The sequence below is a fragment of the Xenopus laevis genome, chromosome 4L (genome assembly GCF_017654675.1).
Source record: "Xenopus laevis strain J_2021 chromosome 4L, Xenopus_laevis_v10.1, whole genome shotgun sequence".
NCBI lineage: Eukaryota > Metazoa > Chordata > Amphibia > Anura > Pipidae > Xenopus > Xenopus laevis.
In genome coordinates, this window is record NC_054377.1 from 18,099,542 (window position 1) to 18,121,711 (window position 22,170).

The following is a 22,170-nucleotide window of genomic DNA, read 5'->3' on the forward strand; positions in this document are numbered from 1 at the left end:
TTTGTCCTAATGCATTAGGGCAGAGGCACACAGTCAGATTCGAGGAGATTAGTCGCCCAGCGACAAATCTCCCTGTTCTTCGGGGCGACTAATCTCCCCGAACTGCCTTTCTCTGTAAATGGCCAGTGGGATGGCACTCGGAGCACTTCGTTTTTCCGAAGTCACCCCGAAGTTTTCTTTGTGAGGCAAAAAATATATTTTTTTAAATTATTTTTTGACACGGCGGAGTTGACGCAGCAGATTTTAAAATGAAAATTGAAGCCACAGTTCTGCAAATTAATTCACTTGCGGTGAAATACGGAAATTCGCCCATCACTACTGTCTGGCTTGAGAGTGCAACTTATGCCTCTTTGTGGTCATTCAGTAGGCAGTGGTGATTTGCTGACATGCATCTTTATTATGACCACAAGTGCAGTTGCAGGGCTGCTAAATTGGTTATTAAGCCCAAGTGTGTGTATAGATGTGGGATACCTTGAGCTACCACCCCCACCAACAGTGGAGTTAGGGATCATTTGCAACCACAATCACAGTTATCACTCTACAAAATTGGCCATGGTTGAGCAAAAAAAAAACCCCATTCAGGTGTAGGTCCTGTTATCCAAAATGCTTAGGACCTGGTGTTTTCCACATAAGGAGTCTTTCCGTTGTTTGGATCTCCATACATTACCAAAACATTTAAACATTGATTAAACCTATTCTGATTGTTTTGCCCCTAATACGGATTAATTATATCTTAGTACAAGCATAGGCATGGGACCTGTTATCCCGAATACTTGGGACCTGGGGCTTTCCGTATAACGGATCTTTCTGTAATTTGGATCTCCATACCTTAAGTCTACTAGAAAATCATAAGCGCATCACAAAGAACAATCTGTAGCACCCTCCATTGATTGGAATTGAAAGACAAAAACATGGTGTGCAGGGTCTAATGGATATATAGGAAATCCAAAGAGAAACAGAAAAGAGTGACCCATATGTCTGCATTCCCCACACTGTGACAGTCTCAAGTTCCCACCATGTGAATCAATATTAAAACATAACTTTTAATAATAAAAATTAACAATATCTGTCCAGCACTAATAAAGGTTAAAATATCACTAGGAGAGAATGGTGAATCGACTCAGAAGGCATATTAGGACATCGTCAGGAAAAATCCATCTCCTGTATGCTCCTAGCTTCTCCTTCCTCATCCGTCAGCTGTAGCTCAAATTTGACTGCTGCAATTAAAAAACCTAAACGGCCTATTGGCTAAAACAAATGGCAAGAACAAGTAACTATAATCAGGGTGCAGGGCTGAATATGCGCACCCTGAGGAGTGAGGAGCAAGGGCTGACGACTGAGGAGGGAAAAGCTAGGACCCAGGACGGATGGCTGAGGAGGGAGGAGTGAGGAACGAGGACCCAGAACTCATGGCTGAGGAGGAGTGAGAAGCGAGGACCCAGGGCGCATGGCTGATGAGGAAGGAGTGAGGAGCTAGAGCTGACGGCTGAGGTGGGAGGAGCAAGGTGTGACATCAGCCTCAGAGCATGGGTGAGTAAAAAAGCATGCCATGTCGCATTCCTCTTGCTTAGGACAGGGCATGCAGGACAAGGATTTCCACTGACAATGTCCTAAAATGCGTTCCGTATACTACCCCCCCCCGTTTTATGTGCTCAAGGTGCCGTGTGTTAAGACTGCTGATACGGGTCCTATGAGCCACCGCAATGCGATCAGTTGGTTTAACTTTCTGTCTTCTTAGTTGATGTTATGTTTGGTACCGTGCCTTAACAAATGTAACCAACCAGGAAATAGGATTAACAAATGTAACCAAATTGGAAACAGAAGTAACTTTTATTGACTGATGTCTTTTTCTTCCTTTTTTGGTTACATCAAGTTTCCTGTAGTTATCCATTATATGTTGCAAATTCATAAGATAGCACACATTAGGAGATAATTTGCATTGGTGTAAATGCACACAATAGCTCCTCCTTCACTCTGCTCCTTATCACCATGATTGCTTGATTTGAATGTGACAGACAGGCACCCCTTTTGGCGCTGCTTTAGCCTTTGACAAAGCATGCGTATAGCGAGTGAAATCTCTTATTTTAAAATATTAGGCAGGGAGACAGGAAAACTTTGGAAGGGTGGAATGGTGGTTGCGCAATTGCGCTCTCTGCACTAGCGTCGTGGACCGACCCCACCAGCGCAACGTGGAACGCCCCGACCCCCTCCAGCGCTGAAGAGGTGAGTGCCATGGGGAGGGGTGGGGGCGGCAAAAGGAAGGTCGCCTCAGGCTGCAAAATGACCAGGATTGCCCTGTCTATAAGTTCACGTTTTTTTAATTTCTTCAAATATCCAAATATTTTACCCAATATTTCCCTGGGTCAGATTTGCCCATCACTATACAGGAGTACTTAGATCAGGGATGCCCAACCTTTTGAACCCGTGAGCAACATTCAGATATAAAAGGAGTTGGGGAGCAACACAAGAATGAGAAATGTTCTTGGGTGCCAAATAAAGACTGTGATTGTCCTCTATGTGGACTGACAGCCTACATGAGGCTCCGTTTTTCAGTACACCTGGTTTTTATACAACCAAAACTTGCCTCCAAGCCTGGAAATCAATAATAAGCACCAGCTTTGAGGCCACTGGGAGAAACATCCAAGGGGTTGGAGAGCAACATGTTGTTCACAAGCTATTGGTTGGGGATCACTGATTTAGATAGACAGTATAAGTTAGTCAGAGCAGCTTTATGTTCCATTGAGAAGGTTGTTGTGTCTGGTAGTTCCCCAGTCAACACCCATCAGATTGTAGAGACTGAAGTGGGTAGGTACTGAGCACTCTGTAAAATCTTGGTACGTTGGGGGCAGATACATGTGTTATAATATCTTTTATGTATCTAGGTATGCGGTATGTGTTATGCGGATACTCTGTATACAAATTGTGTACACTTTTCATATTAAAAGATTCTGCAGAATATGTACATTAAAAAGTATATTGTTTTCTGGGGTTGCCTTACTGTTATGGGGTCATAATATGCATGCAAGGTATTTATTTAGCAGCAGCTAGAGTTTCTGCCATGTAGATTTGTATGCATGATTTTCAGTTTGGGATCTCTACATGACACATAGTTTGTTAACCCTATGTATACTGAGCATTAAACTGTTCTGCTCCCCTGGCATTCATATTTAGAAAGTTTGTGTATAGTAGAAAATCAGATGGCACACACTGTGGCAAATGTGCAAAAAACTTGTCGTTTAACTAGACAGATAGATAGATAGATAGATAGATAGATAGATAGATAGATAGATAGATAGATAGATAGATAAATAGATAGATAGATAGATAGATAGATAGATAGATAGATAGATAGATAGATAGATAGATAGATAGATAGATAGATAATAGATAGATAGATAGATAGATAGATAGATAGATAGATAGATAGATAGATAGATTATAGATAGATAGATAGATAGATAGATAGATAGATAGATAGATAGATAGATAGAGATAGATAGATAGATAGATAGATAGATAGATAGATAAATAGATAGATAGATAGATAGATAGATAGATAGATAATAGATAGATAGATAGATAGATAGATAGATAGATTATAGATAGATAGATAGATAGATAGATATTATTCAGCTGCCAAAAAAGATACTGCAAGGATAAGGAGCTACTTATCAAAAAGGGAGTCATGACATACCTCCCAACATTTTGGAATTAAAAAGAGGGACAAAAAATTTTTTTCCGCATGTAGCACAGCAATTTTTTGACCACACCCTTTCTGTGGCCACACCCCCTAATTACCATTTTTGTTTTACAAAATTTGGCAGGTTATGAAAGTTTGAAAATATTTCTCCTTATCTAAACTGTGTATTTGTCTCAAAATTGTTACAAAGTATCTTATTTGCACCTGTTAGGTGTTCTGGGCTCTCTGCTAAAAGCCAATTAAGTGAGAAACTTTGTTTCTTTTTCTGGCTGTTCAGTGCAGAGAAAAGAGGGACAAATCCAGTACAAATGAGGGACTGCAGGTTGAGCTGTCAAAAGATAGACTGTCCCTCTGAAAAAGGGACAGTTGGGAGGTATGGTCATAAGACTGTGAAGACAATCACCTTCTGCTCCAATTGTTATAAGAAAACATTGAGCTAAAGCCACCACATCTTTATTAAAGGGCATGTAAAGTCTAAAATAGAATAAGGCTAGAAATGCTGTATTTTGTATACTAAACATAAACATGAAGTTACTGCACCACAAGCCTAATCAAACAAATGATTTATGCTTTCAAAGTTGGCCACAGGGGGTCACCATCTTGTAACTTTTTTAAACATCTTTGCAAGACCAAGACTACGCACATGCTCAGTGTGGTCTGGGCTGCTTAGGGATCGTCATAAATGATCAAAACAGGGAAACAAACAAAGCTGCTTGAGTTCTGCATGGCTGGGAAGTAAGGCGGGGGCTCCCCCTGCTGTTCATAAGTATGATTGTTTCCCTGCAGAGCAGTTAGGGACCATCTGACAATTCCTATCCACAGCAGTAAATGAAGGGAGAATTTCACTGCATACAGTCAGGTTTCTTATAAAAACAGTGCACATTTTTTAATTAAAGTTTATTGGAGATAGGTTTCTTTTTCATTAAAGAAAGTAAAAATGGGGTTCTATTTTTTTTGCCTTTACATGTACATAACACGTAGCAAAAAGCAAAAAAAAGGAGTCTTTTCAATACTATCTTGAATCCCTGTTAAAAAGGCATCTAGGCCAATAATTTGTTAAATGAAGTCCATTGGGTAACATTAATCTGGTATTGTCCTCTTCCAGTTGTCTACTAACAACTCAGGCTTTTGAAGTGAACATAACAAGATACCCTCATATTTAGTATTCTGGTCAATTGTTGCCAAGGAAAAGGCTTGTTTTATCCCAGAAGAGTTGACAAAACATAAATCATATACTACTACTTGGCCCTGCAAGACTTTTCTGAATCTGATTACATCGCCAGGACATGGATCCACCTTAGACCTCTCACACCTTTCCAAATAAGAGCAGCATTGATTGAGTTATTTTCACCCGGACCAATTTCCGTATGTTGAACAGCCCAATAAATGGCTGGGGGTTAGGACCTGGAAGGAAACTTTTTAGCATATGAGCAATTCAGGGTGTATGTAAGAAGTGTTTGCGGCATCTGACCCGCTGCAGCACACCCCCAAACTTGCTTCAGTAGCTATTCCAATACAGAAGAAACGGGTCCCAAAATTGGAATTTTCCAATCTGAGTGAAGTTAACGCCTGTTTAAGCACTGCCTTTGTAGGAATTCATGGGATCTACTGTTAGTGGAATTTTTGACCTTCATACTATGAAATTCTACAGATTTGATACTGATGCATTCAGGAGAGATTTGACTTTTGGAGTTTTTCCCACAGGGTCTGTGTCAATATGCCCAGCGCCTAAAGAATCAGGCACCCCTATCATTTTGACGCCAAGCAGTAGAAGGGATGCCAACAGAAATTGGAAACACAATAGTGTCTGATTTGTGAAGAAATGCACCAGAAATTGCATCAGCTGTAGTGATGGGCGAATTTATTCGCCAGGTGCAAATTGCCGGCGAATAATTTTGCAAACCGCCGTGAAAATTCACGGCTTAAAAAAAATGGACATCTGCGTCAAAAACTAGACGCCGGCGCCATTTCGAAAATTTTTCGGCGTTTTCGCAGGAAATTTGCTAATTTTTCTGCGAAACGCCCCAAATTCGTCCATCACTAATCAGCTGTATCCTCCACCCTTGCATTTGCAATGTGAACCTATGAAGACCCATTTGGTGAGGACCTCACCTATATAGATAGATAGATAGATAGATAGATAGATAGATAGATAGATAGATAGATAGATAGATAGATAGATAGATAGATAGATAGATATAGATATAGATATATATAGATATATAGATATATAGATATATAGATATAGATATATATAGATATAGATCCTGTCCTTGTGTTATGGGATTTTCAAACCTGACCAATAGATATCTGCAGATTTTTGCCCAGATACTGTATCATTTGGCAGGCTCTCCCATCCGACCCATACTGTGACCAATAAGCTGATGACATGGTCTACAGGGACCTGTGTATGGCCACCATAACTCCAGACAGATTTACTAACATCACTGACCTTGATATCTTCCACACAAATTATCAGTTCAGTGGTTACACTGTGTAAACCACAATTAGGCACCATTGGGGGTCCTTATGTGAATCACCCATGTACAGACTGAGTGTAATACAGAAGGCCGAGGCGTATCAACTGCTATAACGTTTTGCAGATGTAATAATTTTTTTCTAACGCTACTCTCTTTAACTGACCCATGAGCATTGTTTTCAGATAAAAGCCAACACTTTTTTATTTTGGTTATAGTATTCCTTGACAAATTCGTGTTAAAAAAAACGATTAAAGGGAAAGTAAGGGATAACGATTAAAGGGAAAGTAAAGTCTAATATAGAATCAGGCTTGAAATGCTGTATTTTGTATACTAAACCTAAACATGAACTTACTGCACCACAAACCTAATCAAACAAATGAGACACATTAGAGACTTACACTGATATAATCATCCTGCAGTGCATTGCTGCTTCCAGGGTGGGATTTTATACAACATATGAATATATTCTCTCTCTGTCACTCTTTAATTTTGTCCTGACATTCTTGGTGAGGAAACTCCCCGATAGGTTTTTTTTTTAAAAGTTTTTATTTTTCATTTTTCAAGAACACAAATTTGAGAAAGAGAAGAGAGAAAAAGGAGGAAAGAAAGAAGACAGAGAAGCCGACATTGCAAACCAATAAAATACAAATGCTGTATCAATAAATACATCTAGTTATCACCTTCGTCTACTTGCGTTTTACTTCCGCACTCTTGTGCCAAGGGTGATCACATTACACAGTAGGATCCTATTTAGAGTCCTCCAAGGTCAGCCACTGAGCCCAAACCTTCTCAAATTTTTGGGGGCATCCCCGGGCAATGTACGTCAGTTTTTGGTTGGGGAGGGTGTCATTAACCAGTCTACGCCAAAAGTCTAGTGTTGGGGGAGCCGTGGACTTCCATTGAAGCAAAATGGCTTTCTTTGCATAGTATAGCAATTGTAGATAGCATAGTTTGATTCCCACTTGCAGCCCTAGATCGTCCACAACCCCCAAGAGGCATATCAGTGGGTTTTTAATACATGGGACACCCAATGCATCAGATATGTAATGTAAAACCTCCCCCCAATACCTCTGGATATGCGGGCATGTCCAGAACACATGCAAAAATGTGCCAACCTCTTGTGTACATTTAACACAGTGGTCTGGGGTCGAAGGATAGATCCTAGCAAGTCTGTGGGGGGTAAGATAAACTCTGTTAAGGAATTTGGCCTGGATATATCTGTCTCTAATGGACATTGTAATGTCCGGAATCTGCTTCAGTGCATCCTCCCACATTTCGTCCTCCAGTTCCGGAATATCCCCAACCCATTTCTCTTTTGCCTTAGCTAGGGGGTCTGGGGAGGCTTGGCACAATATTGTATAGAACCATGATGTCGGTTTTTTGAGATCCACCTTTCGTAGGTATTTCTCCAGTGTAGTGACCACCATTTCAATGGGTTGTATGGGAAATTGCATTCTGAATGCATGTCGTAGCTGCAAATATCTAAAGAGCATGGTGTTGGGTAACTGGAATTCCTCTTTAAGGCTCTGAAACCCCTTTATGTCCCCATTCTCTACAATATCCCCTAGCGTCTTTACTCCCTTAATAGCCCAGGCGTTAATATCAGGTATAGAACTTAGGTGCGGGAGAGTACCATTACCCCATAATGGGGTCCAGGGGGACCACACTGGTCTCCCCTTGCGAGCATGTTTGAGACCTCGCTTAAATGCCTCAGCCACTGTGGCCATCGGTGTTGTTAGTTTGTAATACTCCGTGGGACCCCTATATGGCAGCTTGGACAGCGCTTCCCAAGACCCCATGCCAGCGGCCTCCAGTGTAGTGGAGAGATTATCAATTTGAGGTACAAACCACCAATGCGCATACGTTAATTGGCTGGCCAGAAAATATAACTTGAGGTTGGGGAGTGCTAGCCCCCCACCAGTCACTGGGGCCTGCAATGTATTAAAATTCAAACGTGGGTGCTCCCCCGCCCATATGAACCTCCTCAATATAGCATCAATATATTTAAACCATTGGTTTCGTGGTAAAATAGGCGAGTTGTGGAATACATACAAGAATTTGGGCAGGAACACCATTTTGAACAGGTTGATCTTGCCCGGGGGTGAAAGGGGCAACTGCTGCCAGACCTCGGTCTTGGCCTTCAAGGCATCCACAATAGGGGTCAAGTTAAGTTCTTCAAATTTCTTATAATTAATGTGAATCTTTATTCCCAAGTATGTAAAAGATTGTACCACTTGTAAGTGGTGAATTTGCAATGGGGAGCCAGTGGGCAACGGATCTATTGGAAATATCACTGATTTCGCTCTATTGACACAAAGACCAGAGAACTTCCCAAATTCCTCTATGAGGTTCAGGGCCGTCTCCAAGGCTTTGTCAGGGTTAGCCAGATATAGGAGCATGTCATCAGCATACAATGACAACTTTTCAATAATATTACCTACTGCCAGCCCTTCCACCTCTTGGGCTTCCCTTAATTTCACCGCCAGCGGCTCTATTGCTAGGGCGAACAACAGTGGGGAGAGGGGGCAACCCTGTCTCGTCTCCCCGATAGGTTTAATGAAGCCCATTATATCACACTCGGCATGCTGCTCTTTTGCAGTGTTTGGATCTCCTTTATCCCGGCGTATCTGAGTGCTAAAGGCAAATATATAGTCGCTGTAGATGTATTTGATATCCTGCCATCTAGTGCAGGTCTTTTCTGCTGTATCTTTATCCCAAAATGTCTCACAATATTGCTCAAACCTCATTTAAACAGTAGAATCAAGCTTCAGTTTACAAATGAATACCCTACATAGCAAAAAAGACTACACTGTACACAAAAAAAGCTCTGCATTAAACCAATGAATCTGATCTAATGTTTGAAAGAAGTGATGGACGAATTTATTCGCCAGGCCTTATTCTCCAGACGCGGCGAATTCCTTCGATTCGTCGACGGCGAATAAATTTGCGAAACCGCAAAAACAACGGACGCCGGTGCACTTTCGTTAATTTTTCGCTGTTTCGCAGGAAATTTTTCAGTGAAGCGAAAACGCCCCAAATTCGCATATCACTATTTCAAAGTATATGACCTCAAGACTTCTCTGATGAAGTGGCAGTGAGTCACGAAACGCGTTAAGCGGGCAGCCCCACAGGAGAGATGCTGCTGTAATTTTTAATGGATTTATAATAAATTTTGAATTCTTTAACATATTATTCTGGCTCTGCGATGCTCCGTTTCTCTAAATTAAATGACCTCAAGAGCCTATAGTTATAATTACTGCTAAAATAACACATATACAATATATTTGCACATTTTTTTTAATACTTTATCTAAATTTACTGATTCAATAATCAGTAATCAGATCCGAAAAAAAATTCTTGATTCAGACACAATGCTTTATTTATCTATTTATCTACAAGCAAATGTAGGATCAGAGATAAATGTGTTTGCTGATGAGTTAAATAGTATTTAAGAGCAGTAGACAACATAAAAATAATAGTTTTATGTTCAATAATAATGACACAGAAACAATTATTTTGAAAAACGGCTGAACTTCCCTGGAAATTCAGTCCTTCTCTCTAGAAAATACGACGAGGCCAAAGAAACTTGCTGCATGTCAAACATTTCTTTGCAGTAACTAGTACTAATTCTTTATACAGCTTAAAATGCTACAACGCATTCCAGTTAACTTTAGTCACTGTGATCTTAAAGGGGGTTGTCCAACTTTACATGAACTTTTAGGGGCATATTTATCAAGGGTCGAATTTCGAATTGAAAAACCGTTGAAATTTGAATTCAAAAAGACCAACTATAGTTGAAGTTTTTTTGGTTGAATAGGTCCGTTTTCCTACGAATCGAAGGAATAGAGCATTCGATCGAATTTGATTCAAAGTTTTTCAAAAAAAAAAACTTAGATTTTTCGAAGTCCACCAATTGACTCCAAATAGGTTCTAGGAGATCCCCCATAGGCTAAAACAGCAATTCGGCAGGTTTTAGATGGCATGGTAAATATCGATATTTTGATATTCAAATTTTTTTTCAAATTTGAATCAAATTTGGACTATTCCCTAGTTGAAGTACACAAAAAATAGCTTTTTTTTCATTCCAAAATTCACCTCGACCTTTGATAAATCTGCCCCTTAGTATGATGTAGAGAGTGATATTGATATTTAGCTTTTTATTCAGAAGCAGGTTGCAGGTTCAGAAATCTGGTTGCCAGGGTGATAGTTGTCCAAGCAACCATGCATTGATTGGAATAAGAAACTGGAATATGAATAGGAGATGGCAATAAAAAGTAATAAAAGATGGGTAATCAAAAGTAGCAAAATCTATATATTTGTAGCCTTGCAACACATGTATTTTTTTTAGATGGGGTCAGGGACCCCCATTTGAAAGCTGGAAAGAGTCAGAAGAAGCAGGCAAATAATTCACAAACTGAAAAGTTGCTTAGAATTAACCATTAACATACTAAAAATTAACTTAAAGGTGAACCACCCCTTTAAACAAAATCAAATGGGTGCCAGTCACCCAAAACCTGAGCCCAATTACCTACTAGCTTTGCCCCTTTCCAAGACTCACTACCCAACCTGCAGAGGGTTAACTTTATTCCATCCCAGGGACCACATAAACTAGAAGTGACTTCACAATGGGCCAGAACGGACATCTCTCCAGGAGGTGGATCAACCAGGTTAGAAACATAATATTTTTCCTCAATGCTCTGTCATATAGTAGCAGTATATTTAAAGTAATTCAACCAGTCCAAGCTTCAGTAGAAGATTCATTAGACAGCAAGAAAGTCCATGAATAACAAGAAACCTTTTCTTCGGAGCTCATGGAAATGTGAATACAATTCACCATTTCTTGTCTGCTATCAGCCTGTAACCCTAGAAAATTGTCCTCAAAACATTTAGCGTCTTCCATGATGGATCATTAGAATAATGGTTATTAGAGTGCAGCGATGGTTTACTCTGGAATGTAGTCCCTAAACGAGTTGAAGCTTAAACTCCTCCCGCTGGTGTTTATGGCCGAGTTGGCATAGAGCCTTGGAATCTTCTCCATCTGCTTGGAGATGCCCCTTCTCTTGAACGTTCCAGGGGAAACAGTTCCTTGCTTTAAAAGGTCATAATATAAGTTATTGAAGACCAGTGCAGTCTCTTCGTAACTGTCCCTGGTAGAGATTTCATAACAGGGATACTTTAAGGACTTGGAGAGTTTTTCTCCTTCTTCTGTGGTTACCATGCGGTCAAACTCGAGATCCTTCTTGTTGGCCACTATGACCACAGGTGGCAGTTCCCCGGCTCCTTTCCGTGCGTTGGAGTGGACGTGATTAATGAGGAAGCACAACCTCATCACCTCATCAAAGCTACACCGATCAGTTACGGAATAGACCACCGCAAAGCCATCTCCCCATTTTATTTTCTCTTCTATCTGCAGCGAGTCCTCCTCCTTTGGGAACAAATTAAAATAAGTATGTTAAAGGGATTCTGTAATGACTTTTATGGTGTAGTTTTTATTTCTAAATTACACTGTTTACACTGTAAATAATTCACACTACCATATAAAATGTAATTCCTAACCCAACAAGCGTTGTCATATTGGAGTGTAGGTTCCATCTCAGGTTACCTGGTCATGTGCATTTAGAATGAGCCAGTGCTGTACTATGGAACTGTTTTCTGACAGACTGTTGTTTATCTTACTCAATTTAACTGAAGGAGTTGAAGTAGGACCTGGATTTTACTATTGAGTGCTGTTCTTATATCTACCAGGGATCTGTTATCTTGTGCTAGGGAACTGTTATCTGGTTACCTTCCTAGTGTTCTGCTGATGGGCTCCTGTGGGGGAGGGAGGGGGATGATATCACTCCAACTTGCAGTACAGCAGTAAAGAGTGACTGAAGTTTATCAGAGATGACATCACATGCCTGGGGGCACTTGTGAAACTGACAATATGTCTAGCCCCATGTCAGATTTCAAAATTAAATATAAAAAAATCTGTTTGCTGTTTTGAAAAATGGATTTCAATGCAGAAGTCTGCTGGAGCAGCACTATTGACTGATGCTTTTTTGAAAAAAAACATGTTTTCCCATGACAGTATCCCTTTAATGATACAATCTATCTCTCTATACATCTGCCATAACACAATTACTATAGAGCATGTTCATTGTGAGGTGCAGGGGTTAAAATCCTATTTGTTACCTTTAGACCTTGTGCTCAAAAATGATGTTGTGCATGTACTGATGTACTTATTAAAATGTATGTGCACAGGATAATCAAGCAGTAGTAAGGTTAAAGGTATTTGACCAACCTAGTCTGCATTGTACTGTACTTACTGGTATATTTGTAAATACCCTTCTTTTCATCCCCTCTGTAAAGCTTTTTGCCACTAAACCCTGCCATTTAAACCCTCCTTCCCCTCTCCCAAAGCTTACATTCTCCCCAATTTCCTGCCCTTTGATATCCTTGACCTGCCCATTTCCCAACTCATGACATCAATGGCCTACCCCTATGACATCACCGCCATTGCAGGCCAGTAAAAGTCCACCCGGAATGTGGCAGCCCTATGTACTCCACCCCAAACACACAAATACATATACACACAAATGAATGCTCCACTTGTATGGCAGCTTTGGGGATCTTATACAGAACATTTATACATGTATTTCATGAGTGTCCTCTATGGCGACTATACGCATGGGAACGCATATAACAGTTAAAATTAGACATGCACAATTTTATCTATATTTACACACATTCCTGTGGGCACAGGCCCCCATGGAGAAGACTTGGGTCAGTTAACTCCTGCATTCCCAGGCTGTGAAAGATACACAAAATCCAGGATTCATGAGAATGACTTTGGCATGGGAAGATGTTCTTCAAGTACACACATGGAATATTCTAGCATGAGGACGGATTGCAAGAGGAAGCTATGGGCAGCAAGAAAGCTTAGTCTGTAGGGTAACCAGTAGCAGAAGAACAAGCATGGGCTTCGGCCCTTTAAGGCTGAGAATTGTAGAATCCTTAGAACTGGCACTCAGTTTTCTCATGGACGCTACAGGTCTGAATTGCACGTTTTTCACATCCCACACATGGGAAATTGTTGGGTACTTAAAGGGTTAATCTGAGATTATGTGAAAATAAATTACGTTGTTTATTTATGTATTTTAATGTCTGATTAGATGCATTACTGCTACTAGTAACCATTCCTCTTTACATTCATCAGGACAAATGACCCGAAGGCAATAGAACTTTTCATTTTAGATTTGATTTAGAGATTGCTTGGGATACAATTATAAATACATACTAACACATTCTTTGATCTTGATCAATTTTAATCATCTTAAAGAAAGGGGGAAAAATCTTTTACAAAAGTCTTCTCTTCCACAGTTTCGACCACTAGGTGGCAGTGTTTTATCAGCCAACGAAAGCAACCTGGATCAGGAAATGTTCTTCTAATCATACTGTATAATAAAACAGTTCATGGAAATAGTACAAAGAATACACAATAGCCTCTGACCAAGAGTATTTGCATGTCAGCCAATAATCTTCCTGATGTTTTAATGTACTTGACCTTTAAAAACTATGATGACCCTGGTTTGGTTGACAAGACATGTTTAAACACAGTGAGCCCAGTTAAGACATTATATTTATTATTATAAGACAATATTATAAAACATAATGATGGCCCTACAGTAGCTGCCAGGGATCCAACTGCACAGCCAGCAGATATATCACAGATAGAGAGCACGAAACAGCAAGTCCCATATTTGTAGATATAATATATGTATGTATAGATATAAACAAGTATGGAATCCGTTATCTGGAAACTCATCCAGAAAGCTCTGAATTAAGGAAAGGCCATCTCCCATTGACTACCCAAATAATTCAAATTTAAAAAAAATAATATAACCATTTCTCTGTAATAATAAAACAGTACATTGTACTGGATCCCAACTAAGATATCATTAATCCTTAATGGATTCAAAATAACCTGTTGGGTTTAATGAATTTCTAATTTTTTTAGTAGACAAAGTAGTATGATCTAAATAACAGAAAGACCCCCTATCCTGAAAACGACAGATGCTGGATAACAGGTCCTATACCTGCCTGATCAACCAGGTAAACCAGCCTATAGATAGGGCACAGCATAAAGAGGGAAACGAGCCAATACTGCACAAATGCAACTAGAAATGTTGACTGATAGGAAAAGCAATGGCAGGAATAAGACGGCTTATAAACCCTACATGTTGGGATAAAGGTTTAGTATGGCTGTCTCTTCCCTCTTCCCACAATGCATTGGGGTTAAGTCAGGACATTATTAATCCAAATCAAGTTTCTTCAGTTTCACATGCAATTGTAGAGGGATTAGCAGGGTGTCTGGAACTAAAAGCTTGTAAAGAGGGAAGAGACAGCCATATTAAGCCTTTATCCCAACATGTAGGGTTTATAAGCTGTCTTATTCCTGCCATTGCTTTTCCTATCAGTCAACATTTCTAGTTGCATTTGTGCCGTGTGTATGTGAAGAACTAAAGCTTGATAAACCTGATGTGCCATGTCCCTGTCCATTCCCATATTAATGCTCTGTGGGAACTGTGTGTTCTTCACCTTTGTACAGAAACAATAGCACTTGGCTAAATGATTGGGATCGATCTAGACTATTCTGTCTGATAAAGTAGAGCCCAGCCACCTCCTGCAGCTAGATACCCCCCCCCCACGCCTGGGACATATTTCTGATTATTAAAAGCACATCATGTTCTCCAGCACCAGTAAAATCAAACTTCTTATTAAAGGAGATTAACCACAATAGTGCAATCTAGAACATTATATTTATTCTGCAGAATGCTTTACCATACCTGAGTAAACAGCTCAAGAAGCTCTCTGTTTCTTTAGGATAGCAGCTGCCATATTTGCTTGGTGTGACATCACTTCCTGCCTGAGTCTCACCCTGCTAACTCTTAGCTCTGGACTCAGATTACAGCAGGGAGGGGAAGAGGGAGAGGAGCAAACTGAGCATGCTCAAGCACTAGCCCTGGAGGTTTAAGCTGAAAACAGGAAGTCTGATACAGAAGCCCATGAGTACACAATAAAAGGAAAGAAATGCTGTGTTTCTTTTGACAGAGGACTCAGAGCAGTATTGCTTTGAGGGTTTACTAGTGTATTTATATAGACCTTTCTGATAAAGCTTATTTAGTTTTAGCCTTTCCTTCTCCTTTAAAAACAGGAAATTTGCCTTTTCAAATGATATGTGCTCTGTGGTGTCCATTGTAACTGTACCTGCCGATCCAGCAGAAACTCTGCCAGACAAGAGGTGCTTTTTGAGTTGACTTTTCCTTTAAATGACAATATGTGCAAGTGAATCATTCACATCTTTTCTCTATTAATGCACTTTGTTACATTTTCCTAGCACTATAAAGGATACCTCCCAACATTTTGGAAGTAAAAAGAGGGACAAAAATTTTTTTTCCGTACGTAGCGCAGCAAATTGTTTGACTACACCCCCTAATTACCATGTTTGTTTTACAAAATCTGGCAGGTTATTAAAGTTTGAAAATATTTCTCAGTATCTAAACTGTGTTTTTGTGTCTCAAAATTGTTACAAAGTATCTTATTTGCACCTGTTAGCTGTTCTGGGCTCTCTGCTAAAAGCCAATTAAGTGAGAAACTTTGTTTCTTTTTCTGGCTGTTCAGTGCAGTGAAAAGAGGGACTTTGCAGTACAAATGAGGGACTGCGGGTTGAGCTGTCAAAAGAGGGACTGTCCCTCCAAAAAAGGGACAGTTGGGAGGTATGATAAAGGGATGGAAAACTATTATATGTCCCTCGTGGCTATAGTTACTTTGCAGAATTCATTCTGTACCCAGGTATTTCTTATTATTTTTACTTTTACTCTTGATGAATTTAGCCTTTAGTGTATTTGATTAATTTGTTGCACAGATAAACACACTTCCCAAGTCGTATATAGATTTAAAGGGATTCTGTCATGATCTGTATGGTGTAGTTTTTATTACTAAATTATATTGTCTACATTACCAATAATTCATTCTACCATTTACAATTTTATTCTTGAATCAATAATTGTTATTAATATGTGAAACAAGTTTATTACGTCATATGAAGGCGCTGTTAAAGGAGCATTAACATCAAAAAATTAAATCGTTTTTAAGTAATACAAATAGAATGCAGTGTTGCCCTGCGCTGGTAAAACTGGTGTGTTTGCTTCAGAAATACTCGAATTGTTTATATAAATAAGCTGCTGTGTAGCCATGGGGGCAGCCATTCAAAGGAGAAAAGGCTCAGGTTACACAGCAGATAATCTCTGTAGAACATAATGGTGTTATCTGTTATCCACTATTTAACCTGTGCCATATAGACTTTTTTCAATTAAAGGACAGAACTGCACTAGATAAGGTTACATATGTCATTAATACAATTCCACAACAAACTGCACCAGCACAGCCTATAGATGTTATAAAAGGGACATTGCACAGCTTTTCGGCTGGATCCCCAGCAGCTGGATATTACAATAAACCTTCGAAATAATCTAGTGTGGTTTATTTTGATATGTCAACGACAGTTTTGTGATTATTCACTCCATTCATTTATTGTAGATGCCATTAATCCAATATATATATATATATATATATATATATATATATATATATATATATATATATATATACACATACAGTCCATGAAAGCACTCACAGCAAACGCCATCCAGCGTGTATCAAAAGGTTATTTATTGGTCCATGGTGTATCAACCAAATATATATATTTATATTTGATCCAAAAATTGTGACCATTTTTAATTTTCTAGCATTTAATCGATTTCTAAAACAATACTAAGGAAAATATTGTAGGGCAGAACTCACGTTCTGAATAGTGAATTAATCATAGGAACTTATAATGCCATTCCTACCTGCCCGGCAGTATCCAAGATTTCAAAATGAACAAATTCTCCATCTATTGCCGCCGTGTGTCTGTAGATCATTTCTGCCCAAAACAAAAAATAAGTCAAATTAATTGTTAAACTTTTCCTTATGCTTAATCACACTTTCATAGAAAGGCAAATTTACACTGTTTTATTGTTAAAAGCAAATTTTAAGTTTGTTTCGCTATTTTTCAATACAATTTTCTTTATTTTTTGTTCTAGAATATGTTTGTAAGCACTCATGTATCAAAAAAATCTTTTTTTTTTAATGTTGCAAAAATTGTAATTTTACTTTTTTCTTCTTTTTTTGTGCACAAAATGTACATATTTGCTATACATAGCACCAGGCAGGGTATTTGTGTTAGAGTCCTGCAGCAGTCCCAACTGTGGTTCCCTGCGGGTTGCGAGTAAAATTTCCGGGTGCGGGTAAAGACGTGGGTCGGCGGTTCTGCAGGTTTGTGGGTCGCAGGTCTTCTCAATAGCGATATTTACTCCTTTTTTCTGGCCATGTCTACTCCCGATGACGTCACTTCCGGTTTACAATGACAGCACTTCCTGTTTTACTCCTTTTTTTCTGATCAAGTCTACTTCCGATGATGTCACTTCCAGTTTACAATGACAGCACTTCCTGATTCTTGATGGTCAGCGGGTCGCGGGTCCAGGTTCCGGATAAGGTACTTGCGGGTCGGGTAGCGGTTCCAAGCTGGTAAGAATTCGGGTTGTGGATTCTAGGTTGTGGGTATGGGTCCGGTACGGGTTCCAAAAAACGGACCTGCGCAGGACTCTAATTTCCAGAAAATTAAATGAAAACAATTTGAATTTCATGCTATTTTTTGTGTACGTCAACTAGGGAATAGTCAAAATTCGATTTGAATTTAAAAAAAATTCAAATATCAAAATTTATCATGTACTGTAAAAATTTGACTTCGACCATTTGCCATCTAAAACCTGCCAAATTGCTGTTTTAGCCTATGGGGGACCTCCTAGAACCTATTTGGAGTCAATTGGTGGACTCTGCAAAACTTTGAGTCGAATTTCGATCGAATGTGATATTCCTTCGATTCGTACCATTCGAATTCGGCCTAAAACTGACCTATTCGACCAAGAAAACTACTTAATTTCGGTTGGTCTTTTTGAATTCAAATTTTGAAGTTTTTTCAATTCGAAATTCGACCCTTGATAAGTATGCCACTATGTTGAAGGGTTGAACTGCAAGGATGGAAGCCAAAAAAGTTGGAAGACTCCGTGATCCATTCATTACTCCAACTACCTCTAAATGTGGAAGTTCTGCCATGGGACACGGAAATGGGGGGGTGTTGACTCTATATTTGTACATTAGTTGTAATATTAATATTTTACTCATTTACTAAAGTAAGTTTGAACAAGTCAATAACAACCAATTAGGGTCTTTGTTTTCATTTTCTAATGTCAAGTAGCCAGCTCTAAATGAATTGCTTATTGGTTGCTGTTTGAAAGTGCACTTGTGAAATCTTAATTGACCCCTTTTTCAGTGTCAGACTAGGGGGGGGCGATTGTTGTCTCAGGGGCCTACACACCCGGAGCCCCTATTCTGCAACCACTTCTGGGACTGGAGTCAGGAGGAGGTCAGGAGTCGGTGCCCATAGTTTGAGTCAAGGAAACCCACCGGGTTTTTCCCCAGTGTCCCACTAGTCCAGTCTGATCCTGCCCCTTTTGTGCAGAGTTATTAAACAGACTTTGTGGGGTTTAAGACTAAAAGTTGAAAAATGTATCAGCCATATTTATACTGAGCTTCAAAATAAGCCCTGGCATTTCAAATACAGCCCCCACTAAAGGAAGAATACTCATAGAATGTTTTAACAGGCCCTTTTCCAAATTGCCATTCTGGGCCCGGTGTCAGCATGAAATGCACAAATAATGAGATTGTTAAGAAAGAAAGAGAATGTTTTGTTACATGGATCAGGCGCAGAATATGGTGGTTCCATGTGAGCAAAGAGAACTGTACATCATTGGGTGTAATAATAGGTGACCATGATAATAAGGCATTACCTCTGCTCTTAGTGTTAGCACCCCAACAGTCCTGCATGGCAGTCCCTGGCTCCTATTATGTCCATCTTGTAGTCATCCAATTACCAGGCTCCCCCCACAGTCCTGTTAGAACAGGCACATAAACATTAACCTAAAGACCTGTAAGTGATTGCAACCCTCATAATTAAGGCCTGGCACTGAGCAATATTATGGAGGATGGGAGCAATAATATCTCAAGTGCCTACTGCCCTCTATATCCCTGAAAAGTACTTGTTAGTGGGGGAAAGTGCCGGCTCCTGCTTTACAAAGGGAAAGTGCCCAATTGCTCGATCATTTAATCAGCACAGAGAAGCTGGCAAAAAGCACTGAGCGGTTCTCAAGTGGAAAATTACTGGATACACATCCCTCGTCTTTGTGGGCAGCCAGTTCAGGATCCAATTTTCTTGCTGAGAGCTGATATATGGGGATTTTATCTCTTTTTCATAGAATGGAGCAGTATCTGTACCTGCTTTATCATGGAAACCATTGTCATGCAACCATATTATCAGAGCACTTTTATTTTCTTCATTTTATTAATTAGTTGTCTTATGTAAAAAGCATTGCTAATGTACTCACCGAGCGTTGGGTCGTAATCCCCGATAAATCGCTTTGTGATGAATCTCACAGTCAGTGCTGGGGAAGAAAGAAAGTGTCTCAATTAGATAAAAGAACACGTTTCCTTCGCATTTTGGTTAACTTTTAGTATGATGTAAAGAGTGATATTCTGAGACAATTTGCAATTGGTTTTAATTTTTTACTCTTTGTGGTTTTTAAAGGATAAGTAAACCTTTAAAATAAGTAAATGTAAAATTGACGAGGGTGCTATTCTAAGAACTTTTGCAATGTACATTCATTATTTATTTTGTTTTTATTCTAAGATATTAAGGGATACATGTACTGTTAATATGAATGAATTGTGTTACAACAGCGCCACCTGCTGGTTAGTTTCCAACCAGTCTGACCACCAAGTAGTCAAGGAAGTTGTCAGGAGAAAGAAAGAATCTGCTCTGATGTTCTTCTGCTTAGGAATAAAATCAGAAACCTTTCTGAAACCTATCCTAAGCAGAAGAACATCAGAGCAGCCTCTTTCTTTCTCCTGACAACTTCCTTGACTACTTGGTGGTCAGACTGGTCAGAAAATGACCAGCAGGCGGTGGTGTTGTAACACAATTCATTTATATTTACAGTACATGTATCCTTTAATATCTTTGAATAAAACCAAAATAAATAATGAATGTACATAGCAAAAGTTCTTAGAATAGCACTCCCCTCAATTTTACATTCGCTTACTTTAAAGGTTTAATTAACCTTTAAGTTATTTAGCTTTTTATTCAACAGCTCTCCAGTTTGCAATTTCTGCAATCTATTTGCTAGGGTCCAAAATACTCTACCAAGTTCACAGCTGGTAGTATGGTTAGATTTTATTAGCAATATTTTTTAAAAGAGACATTGCCAGGCAAATACATTTAATTTTAGCCAGCCGGGAGAGAGTTTAAGTACAGAATTTGGGTGAAATCAATTCTTGAAGAAGACAGCTCCAACACATTGGAGCTCCTGCACTGGCCACCCAGGGTTGGACATTGATGTGTGAGGCCCACACCCCCACATGCACTATAACTTACTTTTGCTGATCAGGGGAGGGTAGCTTGGGATTGAAAGCAGAGGGCAGGCAGGGGAGCTACAGAGGAGGGCAGAGCAATACTGCTGGGTAGGGTTCAGCTATTTTTGGCTGTGCCAATCCTATCAGAGCCTCCACTGCTGTGATCACCACCCCAGAATATGTGTACAGGGCCAGAACTAGTGGTAGGCAGAAGAGCTGGAATGGGGTGACGGAGTGATAGGGTGAGGTTCAAGGGGCAACGAGCAAGCAGCAGGTCAAGAATTATTGCCAATACTACTTGGCAATAACAGCAGTGGGGGCTTGGAAAAGACACAACGGAAGCCAAACATGACAGCTGCCCACCCCTCTGCGCAATTTTGCAATGAACCCTGAAGTATGGGGGGAAAGTGGGACTTTTTTTAACAGTTTAGGTGATGCGGTTGGTGAAGAGGACTATGCAGGGGCTCTTACATGTTTGAAATGGTTAATATCTCCTTTAAAGGGATACTGTCATGGGAAAACATGTTTTTTTCAAAAAGCATCAGTTAATAGTGCTGCTCCAGCAGAATTCTGAACTGAAATCCATTTTTCAAAAGAGCAAACAGATTTTTTTATATCCAATTTTGAAATCTGACATGGGGCTAGACATATTGTCAGTTGCCCAGCTGCCCCCAGTCATGTGAATTGTGCTCTGATAAACTTCAATCACTCTTTACTGCTGTACTGCAAGATTTCAAAATTGAATATAAAAAAATCTGTTTGCTCTTTTGAGTAATGGATTTCAGTGCAGAATTCTGCTGAAGCAGCACTATTAACTGATATATTTTGAAAAAAATTTTTTTTCCCATGACAGTATCCCTTTAAGTAGGAGAAATAACAGCCTGCCAGAAAATAATTCCATCCTAAAGTGCAGGCACAAGTCACATGACATGGGGCTACTGACAATATGTCTAGCCCCATGTCAGATTTTAAAATTGAATATAAAAAATCTGTTTGCTCTTTTGAGAACTGGATAAGTGCAGAAGTCTGCTGGAGCAGCACTATTAACTGATGCGTTTTGAAAATAACATGTTTTCCCATGACGGTATCCCTTTAAGGACAATTTGATGCCTGGGGATGAAGAGCCTGGCTGTCTACTGTCTAGTCACCCAGGCCCCCAATTTCCCCTTTGTTGGGCATCAGGACAGTGTGAGTGTTTTGTGGGGGGATTGGCTACTGTGATAGAGACACTTCATAATGTAGCTGTTCAGAGGGCCGAACTAAAGTCATTTTGTCTGCCGACTTATTGCTCACAGACTGCAAAAAATGTGTTGGAACACTGAAGACGCCTTCAAATGCAAGAACTAATGAACTAAGCCAGATCAAAGCAATGAAATATAAAGTCTGACAAGGACATCTCATATCTGATAGATTAATAAGGAGTCTGCCCAAGCAACAGTA

The 22,170-nt window shown here is 39.6% G+C and overlaps 1 protein-coding gene across 1 annotated transcript in view; it reads right to left on the minus strand.

The window, feature by feature from the left end:
• Positions 1–10,572: 10,572 nt before the first annotated feature.
• LOC108713844 (ras-related and estrogen-regulated growth inhibitor) overlaps positions 10,573–22,170 on the minus strand; it is a 31,417-nt gene continuing 19,819 nt past the window's right edge. Inside the window, exons 2-4 of the mRNA XM_018257514.2 lie at positions 19,707–19,763; positions 17,073–17,146; positions 10,573–11,605 (exon numbers count right to left, since the gene is read on the minus strand). Of these exons, the coding sequence (XP_018113003.1) occupies positions 11,123–11,605; positions 17,073–17,146; positions 19,707–19,763 (614 nt within the window). The 3' untranslated portion in view covers positions 10,573–11,122. The remainder of the gene's footprint in view (positions 11,606–17,072; positions 17,147–19,706; positions 19,764–22,170) is intronic.